Source organism: Vidua chalybeata, chromosome 1, assembly GCF_026979565.1.
Source record: "Vidua chalybeata isolate OUT-0048 chromosome 1, bVidCha1 merged haplotype, whole genome shotgun sequence".
Taxonomy (NCBI): domain Eukaryota; kingdom Metazoa; phylum Chordata; class Aves; order Passeriformes; family Viduidae; genus Vidua; species Vidua chalybeata.
The window spans coordinates 39,115,665-39,128,719 of NC_071530.1; the positions used below are offsets into that span (position 1 = coordinate 39,115,665).

Consider the following 13,055-nt stretch of genomic DNA (forward strand, 5'->3'; position numbering starts at 1 on the left):
GCTCAGCTTCTATGACTTTTTAAGATAGTGGTATACATATCCCTGACAAAAGCTGAAATTTAACACAGGGCAGTTCACTTTTGCTGAGATTACATTTATTATTCCCACTAGCATAGTTAAAATGTTACTATTTCATCCCTCAGGATCATTGAACTGGTACCAAAGTGACAAAATTTTAGTTTAAGATGATGCCACGTTCCTTGGCTGCTACTTCAGTTTTAATTTCCTTTCCATGTGTTTCTTGTAGACGTGTGACTCTCAGTGTTGGCTGCTTTAGGAAATACAAAGATTAACTATATTGCTATACATGTGTGCATTTAAATGCATAATGTATCTCAGTATGGCATTTGTAAACAATGCTTTGGGAGTGCTCATAGTCAAGCAGTGTGAAAAATTTAGAAACCAAGGGACAATTTCCAAAAAATTGCTAACACATTAAATGCCCAAGGAATTTTATTTCTAAATTAAAAACAGACTCTTTATTTTAAACACACAAATTTATTTTTATTTATTAAATATTGGTGTTTTTTCTTCTTTTTTGCTTTATTCCCCTCCTTTTTCCTGCAGTGCATGCCTCATTACTGTGCTATAGTTTGTATTTTTAGGTAGCTGTATTTGCAGCTAATAAACGTTATTGTGTTGCATGGGGGTAAATTTATTTCAGTTTTCTTACTCCTGTTCACTACAATTAAATAAAGGTATCACCTAACAAGTAAACTCACACTGTAACTAATTCATGTCTGTGTTGATGAGACTTGGACAAACATTTTATGCTCTGCCATGGTAGTCTGTCTGGGATAAAAGTCTTGGCTATTATTCCACCGGAGTATTTGTATTTGTTTAAAGGCTTTTGAGGTTTTTTTTTTTTTTTTTTTTTTTTTTTTTTTTTTTGGGGGGGGGGGTTGGGTTTTTGTGGGTTTTTTGTTTGTTTGTTTTGGGGTTTTTTTTGAGGGTTTTTTTTGGTTTTTTTTTTTTTTGTTGTTTGGTTTGGTTTTTGGTTTTTTTTGTGTTTTTTTTTTTTTTTTTTTTTTTTTTTTTTTTTTTCTTTTTTTACTCCTCTTTTGCGTGATTGAAAGACGTAGCTTGGGAAGGAAATAATTTCATGGCCTTTTCCCGGTCTCTGGGCTATTCACACGAACACGCTGCCCGCCCGCCCACACCGGCGCCCGCGGGGCGGGGCAGGAAGCGCCGTGGGCCGCGCGTACCCGCACACCTCCTTCTGTCCCCCCGCGTCTGCGGAGTGGTGCGGCCTCGCGCCGTTGGAACGTGAGAGGGAGGCAGAGCGAACCATCGCGAAGCGGGGGGAGCGCGGCCGGCGGGGTACCGCAGAGGGCTGGGGCGGAGGGAGGTGGGGGTTTTAGCACGGGCCGGGGGGACGCCGCCCCCAGTGAGGCGGGCCCGGCCGGCAATGGCGGCGCTGGGTTGTGTTGTGTCGCCGGGGTTTGACTCCGGATTTACACATTAAAAGTAGTCATTGCCCTTGGAACACCTGGGGGTGTTCGGTAGCGCTTGTTCCCGGGGGAAATTATCCTGCGCCTGGTTTTCCCGCACAGCAGGTATCGGGCGTTGTTGGGTCGGACAGGACGGCTCGGCGCCGGCTGACGGCGTTTCAGTAAAGGCTGCGGAACGAGCTGCCTTACAGAGCTCTGCAGTCATATTTTATATATGTATATATACACTGATAAAATATGCTATCTTATACATTATTCTATAGATATGTATAATAGTATGTATAACACACATTATCGTACACATTGTATATGCTATACAATATACATCATATAGTGTATCTATAAAACATATATATGTTATACACTATACTCCATAAATATGCATTTTATATGACTGCAGAGGTGTTTTATATTCTGTCTTAGATATAGAAAATATAATAGTCGTTAAATACTTGTATATGTAACTTGCATTATATAACACATAATATGGTATGATACATGTATTTTTATACACGTATACACACACACTACCTCTTTTATAGAGGCTAAGTGGCTTAAAAAACTGAAATGGCAATTTTGGGCCAGAATTTAAAAGAGGCTCATTTAAAAATACTTTTTAAATAATTAAATTTAATAATTGCATAAAATACATATAAAATACAATATATGGTTGTTTACTATTTTTATTCCCTATCACAAGTGTTCTTGGCCAGGCTGGATGCTGGTCTCTGCTGCCTGGTCTAGTGAAATGTGTCTGTGCCCATAGCAGGGATTGTTGGAATGAGATGATTTTTAAGGTCCCTTCCAACCCAGGCTTTTCTATGGTTCCATGATATTTTTTAGTAATGCTGCTGTGCACTTGTGCTGACACAGTTTTGGGTATTTTAGCACGAGTGCCCAGCAGCCCCTTGTGGTCTTCATACAGCTCTCTCCATTTCACCAAGGAGCTGGGGATGCCACGTTGCTCTTTGGGCAAGGCAAAAAGCAGGCAAGCTATTGAAGCCTGTCTTGTAGGTGTTGGCAGAGCTGTACTGCAGCCTCTGCCTTGCTCCAGCATGTCAGATGTGTGCAATCAGACTGGCTCTGGACTGGCAGTGCCAAGGCAAGGAAAAGGAACTACAGCACAGTACAGCACCATCACTGCTTGGCATAGTCCTCTGGTCCTTCCTCAAGTACTTGTTCTCAGCAGAGGCCTTCTGCCATCACTTGCCGTGCCTCTTGTTATGTAGGATCTGGTGTTGCCTTCAATGGAGGTGGTGCTGTGCTCCACATCTTGCTCAAGCTACTTGAGATATGGTCCCCTGACAGTGTAATAACTCGAGGCTGATAAAGCATAGGTGGAGGTGGAAAGAGAGGGAGTAAAGCATAGGTGGAGGTGGAAAGAGAGGGAGTCTTGTCCTAGATGTGTAATTACATTAGTAGCAGAACCAGGACAAGTTTATTGACTCTTGTTTGAGGTTTCTAGATTGTTCTGCTTGACATGAAGGTTGAGATGACAATATCCTCAACTTGGTAATGGTGGGACATACACTTTCAGGTGAACACACACTCTTTCCCTTAGAAGAATGAAGCTGTTAATGCTCATTGTTTCTGCCTCCAGCCAGCTGAGATAACAGCTGAGATAAGGTTGAAGCTCCAGGGGAAATTTTGCAGTAAGACTAGAGAGGACTTCACAGTCCACAGTGATGCAAAGTCATATTCATCAGCAGCTTAAGCTAGAAGAGCTCACTAGAGGCATTCCCAAAGTGAACATTTCTTTGCAATTATCTGTCATAATTCATACTATTCCTCGTTACAGACACAGAAACTATATCCCTTTCTTCAGCCATTCTTTCAGGCTGTCATGTAAAAAAGCAGGTTATTAATTTAATGTTCTTGGAATGTTTTCCACACTGTCTGCTTTACTGTTGTGTTTGTCTTTCCCCACCCCCTCCGCCCCGCTCCATTTACAGGAATGTGCCTGATTATTGCCACCATGTTCTCACAGTGCTCACAGGATCTGTTAAAGATTGCAAATCTTCATCTCCGGAGTCTGAATTTAAATCTACATTTACAAAACCACAGAAGGGCTTTCAGCAAGTCACTGCCTGCATGTCGAAGGAAAGTAGTTGTTACAGGTATTGGCTTAGTGTCCCCTCTTGGTGTGGGGACTCAGTTTGTGTGGAAGCACCTTCTGGAAGGAGGCAGTGGGATTACATCACTAGATGGGGAAGAATATGCAGGCATCCCATGTAGAGTGGCTGCGTGTGTGCCAAGGGGAAACAAGGAGGGTGAGTTCAGCGAAGAAAGCTTTGTGTCGAAGTCAGAGATCAAATCCATGAGTTCTGCCACTGTGATGGCCATCGGTGCCGCAGAGCTTGCGATGAAGGACTCTGGCTGGTCTCCCCAGTCTGAACAGGACCGCTTGACTTCTGGTGTGGCAATTGGGATGGGAATGGTTCCACTGGAAGAAATCTCTGACACAGCTGCCATATTTAAAACAAAGGGTTACAATAAGGTCAGCCCATTTTTTGTCCCAAAGATTTTAGTCAATATGGCAGCAGGCCATATCAGCATCAAATACCAACTGAAAGGGCCAAATCATGCTGTGTCGACCGCTTGTACCACAGGTGCACATGCAGTTGGAGACTCCTTTAGATTCATTGCTGCTGGTGATGCTGATGTCATGTTGGCTGGAGGGACTGAGGCTTGCATTAGTCCTTTGTCTTTGGCTGGATTTGCAAGAGCCCGGGCCCTGAGCACGAGTTTTAACTCGAGCCCGAAAACAGCGTGTCGACCCTTTGATTCACAGAGGGAGGGGTTTGTAATGGGAGAGGGTGCTGCTGTGCTGGTCTTGGAAGAGTATGGACATGCCGTACAAAGAGGTGCTAGGATCTATGCAGAAGTTTTGGGTTATGGATTGTCCGGTGATGCTTGCCACATAACAGCACCTAATCCCGAGGGAGATGGTGCATTCAGGTAAGAACTCTATGTTGATTGTAATAGCTACTTCATATGTTAACTGTAGTGGATACATTTGTTTCTGTCATTGTATATTTTTCACAGAGAAGGGATGTTCAATCTTGAATTAATATTCCAAAAGCTTGAAAATCTGAAAAATGAAAGAGCTTCTAGTAACACCGTGCCCCAATTCTCTTTTTTTAGTAGGAGGGGTGAAGGCCAGTTCTCAGTAGAATCAACCTTTTTCCATAGAGTTATGAAAGCTTTCTCAGTGTGAAAACATTTTTCCTTTGGTGCATACAGCTGTTCATATAAATAAGTCTCAATGGAAACCTCTTTTTAAGATGTTTGTGGGTGAGATAGGATCTTTACAGGTTCTCCTTCACTCTTTTTCCATCGAGAAGATAGACCTGACACCCCCCTCCCGAAAAGCTTGTTATTTGTTGCAAGAAACCTCAGGTGATGAAAGCTGTAGAGCACTTAGAAGATCTAGTTTGTTAGAATATTCAGTACTTCATTCAGATGCAGCTAAGAGTGTTGGTGAAGGAGCATAGCAGAAATACACTTTAGTACTGTTTAGGGAGGTGGTGAAGCTTCATCAGTGTTCATCTCATCAAAACCAGTTCACAAGTAGATGATACTCATCTAATCATTATCATTGACCTAATTAAATTGTCAGCTAAATTACATGTGTAAGTTGGAGAGTTCGTATAGGCTGAGTACTATGGTTGGCATTGGAACCTTTAGTAAAGATTTGGTTTGCCTTATTCTGAATGTATGTGAATATTTAGTACTAAAATTCAATATATAGATGCTGCACAAATAGATCAAACTTCTGCATGGTATTGTAAAGGGGTGTTTGCATCTTTAAAAGGTTAACAGATTTTTCTAGAACTGTAAATACACCGTGTTTCCATCTATGCTTTTTGATTCAAATTTAAGTGTTCTGAAGACCTAAGTGTGAGATGAGTAATCAGGAGTGTCTTTATCTCATATTTTCAGACTTGTTTACCCTTGAGATGATATGGCAATATATTATAATAGAATTTTTGTGTATTTTATGATTGCAGTAGCATATAAATTAAATTCACAGTAGGAAGAGTTGAAAGTTAATCTGGGTATCTCCAAAATGTTGAGCATTTCCACCCATGAGATAAGATAATACATTTTAATACTGTCTTCAAGCCAGTAATTTATTACTGCAGTGGTATATGGATTAAATCTGGAATGTATGTGCTTATCTCACTTTTCTGTAGGAATTTTATTTGCCACATCAAAAAAAAAAATCCAGAGAAATATATTTTTTGTTATCTTCTAATAACTGCTTCTAACTGCTAACTGAGGCTAATACGTATGTTGGAATAAACCAGTAGGAAAGGAGAGGCAAAGCCAGACTCACAATTGTGGATATAAAGAGTGTCCTACATAAGTAATCTGGTATATCCTTAAATGAATAAGTTCATTGCAGATAATGTATTTAACTAAATTACTTTATCTCATAGTTATCAGTAATCCCTTTTGCCTGAATCTCACTATCTAGTGACAGTGAGTGTCAGTGGCCTCCACCCTAAGCTCAGCTGGATGCTTCTAAGGGTAGAAGGCTGTAGTAGAGACATTTAAATTTGTCCAGAATCCTGTGCTGTCTGTTTTTGAGCTTCCTTTTATTTCCTTTTTTTTTCATAAATTTCAAAAGAGTCAGTGGTCTTTTGCTCAGAGGTGCTTTGTTGTTATGTGCAAGGAGAGATACCTGATTCATCTTCTTCTTTGAGGGAAATCTGTGAGAAATTGTAGTGTGGAACTGTGTTGATCCTTCCATGGTTTTCCTAAAAAAACATGTTTTAAAGAGGCAGTCACAGTGCACAAGTCATCAGGAGTCAAACAAAACATACCATGCCAGGGGTTGAAGAGTGTGACTTTCAGTAAATTTCATTGTAAAATTAAATACAGGGATTTGTGCTATTTCCTTGACATTTTCTGGTCTCTGGATAGCATGCAAAAGAAGCTCATGTGGAGGATGGCTGCAGATTTTTCCTTTCATTTCCCAGTATTTTTGTTGGGGAGCACATATCTAAATTTTTGTAATAATATCAGTAGTTATTTCTCTCTCAAATGTTTTCAAATTTTACAGTGAAAAGGGTGTTTGATGCATTAATGCATTAATGTAGTCTGTATATCTTATTTTCTTCTTCTTCGTATTTTTCCTGGCTGTGCAATTTTTAACAGCAAGTCTGATTTTTTAGTGGGCCTCACTTTTGTTGTCTTCCTCTGGTACCTAATGTAGATGCTAATGTGCTTAGTTAGATGAGTTAAACTCTTGTCATTCACATCTCTGTTAAAGCAGATTTTCACACTTGATAAACATTTTAAAACAACATATACTTTTTCTTTTGGTTTGTACATTTGACAAAGATACATTGGGCTAATCAGCATTCTGTTGTCTTCTTTTCCTTAGGTGCATGTCTGCAGCAATAAAGGATTCTGGGATCAAACCTGAAGATGTAACATATGTCAATGCACATGCAACTTCTACACCTCTTGGAGATGCTGCTGAGAATCAAGCAATCAAGAGACTTTTTAAAGATCATTCACGTAATATTGCAGTGTCCTCAACGAAAGGAGCAACAGGACATCTTTTGGGGGCTGCAGGAGCTATTGAAGCAGCTTTTACTGCACTGTCCTGCTACCATGGGATTTTGCCACCTACTCTAAACTTACAGAAAACAGAGGCAGAGTTTGATCTCAATTATGTTCCACTGACAGCTCAGGAGTGGAAAACTGACAAACGGCGTATAGCACTCACAAATTCATTTGGCTTCGGTGGCACTAATGCAACTTTGTGCTTTGCAAGTGTTTAACTTATGCTGTCAATTGTGTGAAAAAAATTGCACCAATGATGATTTTCTGTACTGCTGTCTCTGGTGTGTTCTGTAATATTTTCTCAGCTTTGAGAGTTGCTCATTTGATACATAAGAACTTTATTCACCCTAACATTTACACCAGTAATTCTTTTAGAAAGAGGGAACTTCTTTTATTCATTTTAATAAAAATAAAGATCTATTATTTGTGTGAGGAAGAAGTTTTTGTTCTTGACTAGAGCAGGAGAAGTGGTTAAACTATGTTAGAAAAGATTTTTCCATGCATGTGACAAAGAAATTGTTTGGAGTCATTTATACAAAAGAGAGGCTGGCTAACAAGCTAGGACATCACACCTGATGAATTAACTGCTTGGTAGTACAAGGTTTATGACTGAGTTCTCCTTTGTTATGTACTCCATATAGAATTCTGCCTTTTTCCTCATGGATGGTTGTCTCGTATCATAATTCTTCCACACAGGTGATATTCAGGGAACAATAATATAGACAGACAGTTATAAGATTCCTGGCACTGATTCATTTTCTTTTCATCTTTATTCATTTCTATTTGTTGTGTTTCCTCATTGGCCATGAGCTAACATTGAGGGATGCATACAGCATGGCCTGTACATCTTCCATGTAGCACAGGGATAGAATTAGTAGGTCACCACCTACTAATTGAGTTGAGTTGTGAAATTTTGTGCAAGCATAGTAAGGTAGATATTCGAGTATGGCACTGAAGATTTCAAAAATAGTTATATAGAAAGGAATAAGTGTATTGGGAAGTATCTGGTTTTTCTGCCAAATGGAAAAGTAGAACTAGCAAAATTTGTCAAACAAGGCCTCTTTTAGGAAAAAAAAAAAACTGTCTTCAAAAGATAAATCTGAGAGAGCAGGAACACTAAACTATCCTTAAAGCTAACATATTGATGAGGGTGTAGTATTGCAAAGAAAAAGGACTTTGTCTATTCCTTTGACAACAGCCAAGCATCTTCGCCAAATAGTGGCTTGATTGATAGTGCATATGTGAGTGAAGTTTGATGTTCCCATTGGTGGGTTAGTTCATTAAAATACTTTTCACCAGTGTTCTTTTTGAAATTGTCAGTCTTAGCCTTTGACCTGTGTAAGTGGAGGCAAAATAACTCCACTTAATCTAGATTTAAAATAAACAACATAAAAAGTAGCCGCACTTCTAAGTAAATTTCATTCTGGAATGAGCTTACTAAAGGGCTATCATGAGTCTGAGCTGTACCCTAAAATCTCATTATTTATACAAATGGTGTGAATGCTGATATTGAACAGCATAATTTTTGCATTTGCTGTCTTTACTGAATAGAAAGTTAAAGAGGTTGTTGTGAAAAATGTAGTTGGGGAATGATTAAGACTACTTCAGAAGCTGAGTTCACATAAAACATTGCAGCTCAGAACAGATTAATGAATAATAAGCGTGAAAGTAAAATGATATATTAGCAAAGGGAAAATGTGAAAGCATACAAACAAGACAGAGTATGGGAATTTGCTGTCAGGGAAAATACTAACAAATCTCTTACCTTTTGCTAATTAACAATGGCAGTACAATGAATGAGAATCTGGATTGCATGCAATATAAAAGGCAAAATATAAAATTCAACAATACCCTCTGCAAATTATATGCAAAAAGAAATTGATTTAAAGAATTCAGACTCCAGGAGAGAGTGAGCAGGAGGGCAGTGAATGTGGAGGAAATCATCCAGGAAGCTTCTTCTGGAGACGGTGTTTTTTCAGGTATTTGTGATTCTGGGCAGAATAAGGGAAGACTAGATAGTGCTGCATTATTGTGGTCTGGAAGTAGAGTCTAACTAACCTCACCCAGTCTTGTTACAGAGCTGCAGACCTGTAATTAATACTGTGACAGAGATGCCTCCTTTTCCCTCTGATAGCAGAGATCGTGGCCCCAGGAGTGTTGGGTACAGGCTGCAGTGTGCTAACCATGAAAAGATAGATGATACTGTCACAAAGAAAAATAAAACAGAAACTGAAATTATTAAAAGATTTTTCTCTCTTCAGCCCACTGCAATTTAATCATCTGGTGCAGGTAACCTTTAAACCATGAAAGCTTTGTGAAAATAGCTATTTTAGGTGTTTTGATTATGAATCATTTTAAGATGCCTAGATGCAGTAGTAGAGTACCCTGTAGGGAATCCAGATTAAAAAAAAAAAACTTAATTGAGCCCAAATTTAATCCCTGTCTATTTGAAATTTGTTTATATAGTTTTCATTTTTATGTACTTTTTTTGAATCATCTCTTTTATCACATACCCCACTGAGCTGATCAGGGACTACTTACTGCTAATCATGCTTTACTATGGTAGCTGCAAACATTAAAGGAAAATAGATCTGTGTTGCTAAACTATTAAGTGGGCAAATTAACCAACATACTAAAACAATGCTCTCTCTTAAAATGCTCTTTTCATCTTCAATAATTGAGAGAGGTAAGCGTCCAGAGTCTGGATTAAAAAAGCTTCCTATTTAGACTTACAAGTCTGGAGTTACTAACCATCTCATAAACAAAACTTGGAGATGCAGGTAGGGCACTTATTTTGAAGTCTACTTCTCAAGTGGTCCAACACATTTGTGAGAGCCAAAGGCTCCAGGCAGGACCAGAGAGTGGCTGAGGCTGGAGATTGCCTAGTCCAGCCCCACTGCTCCAAGCAGGGCCAGCTAGAGCAGGTTGCTCAAGGCCGTCTCCTGCTGGGTTTTGAGTATCTCCTGGGATGGAGACTCCACAACCTCCTTAGGCAACCTGTGCCAGTGCTTGGTCACTCTCCTGTAAGAAGTTTCTCACATTTCAATGGAATTCCCTGTATTTAAATTTGTGCCCATTGCCTCTTTTTCTTTCAGTGTGTCCAGTGCCTCTTACCCTTTCAGTGGACACTACTGAGAAGAGTCTGGCTCCCTCCTCTTCCTTCCCCCATTTAATCATGTTGCTAAGACCTCAGTGGAACTTTGTCTCATCCAGGCCACACAGTCCCAGCTCCCTCATCCTCTCCTGCCATGTCAGATACCCCAGGTCCTTTATCATCTTTGTGGCTCTTCACTGGATTTATTCCAGTATGAACCCATTTCTCATGTACTGTGGAGCCCAGGACTGAACCCAGCTCTGCAGATATGTCTCTGATAAGTAGGAAAGGATCATCTCCCATGAGCTGCTCCTGCTGCTTTTCCTGATGCCCACGATGATTTTGGTGTTCTTTACTACAAAGGCAGCTGGTCCATGAGGACCACTGAACTTGTTTTGTCAAGCTACTTTCCAGCTGTTTAAAATATTGTTTAGATTTGAATCAAGGATCTTAAGCTAATATTTTTAGAAATACATGCATTTGAAACAAAAATGGCAATTATGGTAACGTACCTAAACTCATTTACTTAGAGAAACCTAATAAAAATATGTGTTATAAAAAATGTAAACAGCATATGCTTGCTGAAATCTTACAAAGATCAAGTTGCTGCTCAGGGTTAATTACTGTCTCCAGAAGCAGTTTTTTTAAATGATAAACCTAATTTCATTTCAGACTTCTGTAGCTTGTTCTGCAAGTGTAAAGAACAAATATTGCTCATGTTTACTGCAGATCACTTTAGTTTTGTGTGAAGAAGTTTTTTACTTAGGTATACAGCATATTTTTGGCTAATGAATGAATTTATTATATAATGTCTTGCCAGTTCCTAAATTATTTCAAATTAAATCTAGTTAAAGTTTGAAAGAAGCCCAGAGCAAAAGCTTTTATTTTCAGTAAAAATGGGGCTCATTGTTTACAAATATAATAATAAAAATCAACAGTAGTTATATATTGTAGTTATTTCAAGGCATCTATGGCATTCTTTTGAACAAAAAGCTAACAAACACAATCTTTGCATGCAAGTCAGCATGATTTCCTGCTTACTAGTCTTTTTCTAGCATTGATACTTTGAGTATGCTTTGGATTATATTTCATGATTTCTCAAGCCATGAGTGAGAAATGTGAGTTACAAAACATGGGTGTCTGAGGATCAGCCTTGTCCTGTCACCCTTCCCACCATGCCTGACAACCAGGGCCATGGATGGGACATTCATGCTGGGGGGCTGTGCCAAGTCCCTTGGTGCTGTCAGAGTGTTTGGGGTGCCATCTTTGTGGGACCACCCTTTGGACTCTTGTGACCAAAAGGGGAATGGGAAAACAGGTGGTACAAAAACATCCAGGGAGTTTGCTCCCAGTTCTCTGTGACCTAATTTGTCTTTCCTTTTGTGTTATTTATTTTTTTTTTAAAGATGGGCTCCTGATTGTTTTCTAAAGCTAGAAACAGTAATGAAAAAACTAGGGTGAAGGCAGTTTTATAACCTAAGCAAAATGTGCAATAGTTTCTGCTTGGGCAGTAGACACCACTCCAAATTTTGTAACAATGATTATTAATTTTAACTTGGTAGAAAGCCAATTTCCTAGCTGCAGTTATTGAACTGTAAAGAAATATGCCAATATCAATTGCTTCTAGCCAGTACTTCTGTGTAGGAAGCACAATAATTTTAGTATGATAGCTAATATACAGGTATATCAAACTGGTAGCATAGAGACTATTGCAGCCCAAGGTCTCCAACAAAATATAGTAGGAATGAAATGAAATAAAATTGCAATAAGAATGATTAAAAAAGGACTTATGCTCATGAAGGGCAGAAGAAATGCAAATGAGGAACTATAATCGAAAAAGAGATGAATATTTTTTAATATGTATCTTGTAGTTCTCCTGGAATGCTATAAAGCAGATCAGATGCTAAATAGCTGGACATCCTTGTGATAATTATTATAATTTTGTAGTTTTCCTCTTTTTGTCATTATCAGGATTTTGGTGTTAAATGTTATTGCTCTAAGCAGTGGTCAGTTGTCAGAAGGAAGGAAGGAAGGAAGGAAGGAAGGAAGGAAGGAAGGAAGGAAGGAAGGAAGGAAGGAAGGAAGGAAGGAAGGAAGGAAGGAAGGAAGGAAGGAAGGAAGGAAGGAAGGAAGGAAGGAAGGAAGGAAGGAAGGAAGGAAGGAAGGAAGGAAGGAAGGAAGGAAGGAAGGAAGGAAGGAAGGAAGGAAGGAAGGAAGGAAGGAAGGAAGGAAGGAAGGAAGGAAGGAAGGAAGGAAGGAAGGAAGGAAGGAAGGAAGGAAGGAAGGAAGGAAGGAAGGAAGGAAGGAAGGAAGGAAGGAAGGAAGGAAGGAAGGAAGGAAGGAAGGAAGGAAGGAAGGAAGGAAGGAAGGAAGGAAGGAAGGAAGGAAGGAAGGAAGGAAGGAAGGAAGGAAGGAAGGAAGGAAGGAAGGAAGGAAGGAAGGAAGGAAGGAAGGAAGGAAGGAAGGAAGGAAGGAAGGAAGGAAGGAAGGAAGGAAGGAAGGGGATAGATTGCTGACATTGAGCTTGATATGGAATATTTGTATACAATAAGTTCTGAAAGAGTGGCAGAAAGCAATAATTCTATCTGCAATTTAATTATTTTTATAGGAGTATTATAATTTTTTTTTCCTGAGGATTTTTTTTCCAAGAGTGGTGTCTGGCTTAGGGAGGCTTACATGTAGCTTGGTATAGTCTATCTGTATTTATTGTGGATTTTTTTGGGATCACCTAGGATTGCTCAGGGCATTTCTTAAAGCTGTGGTAGCAATACTTTCAGCTCTTGAGAAAATTTGTTATTGTTTAGCAAGTTCAGCCACTTCCATAATTGTTTCTATTGGGACCAGACAGATTTTCCACACTTCATGAACATCCTAAAGCCCTTTGGATATGTGCAGGGGGCCAGGGCAGTAAAACTGAGGTTGTACTTTCTGGT

At 39.4% G+C, this 13,055-nt stretch overlaps 1 protein-coding gene across 1 annotated transcript; it reads left to right on the top strand.

Moving 5' to 3' along the window:
* The first annotated feature begins 1,376 nt into the window (after positions 1-1,376).
* Positions 1,377-7,467, top strand: OXSM (3-oxoacyl-ACP synthase, mitochondrial). Its single transcript, XM_053945833.1, has 3 exons — positions 1,377-1,556; positions 3,404-4,409; positions 6,844-7,467. Exons 2-3 carry the CDS (start codon positions 3,406-3,408, stop codon positions 7,244-7,246), a joined length of 1,407 nt encoding a protein of 468 aa, XP_053801808.1. The 5' UTR covers positions 1,377-1,556; positions 3,404-3,405; the 3' UTR covers positions 7,247-7,467.
* Positions 7,468-13,055: the final 5,588 nt, after the last annotated feature.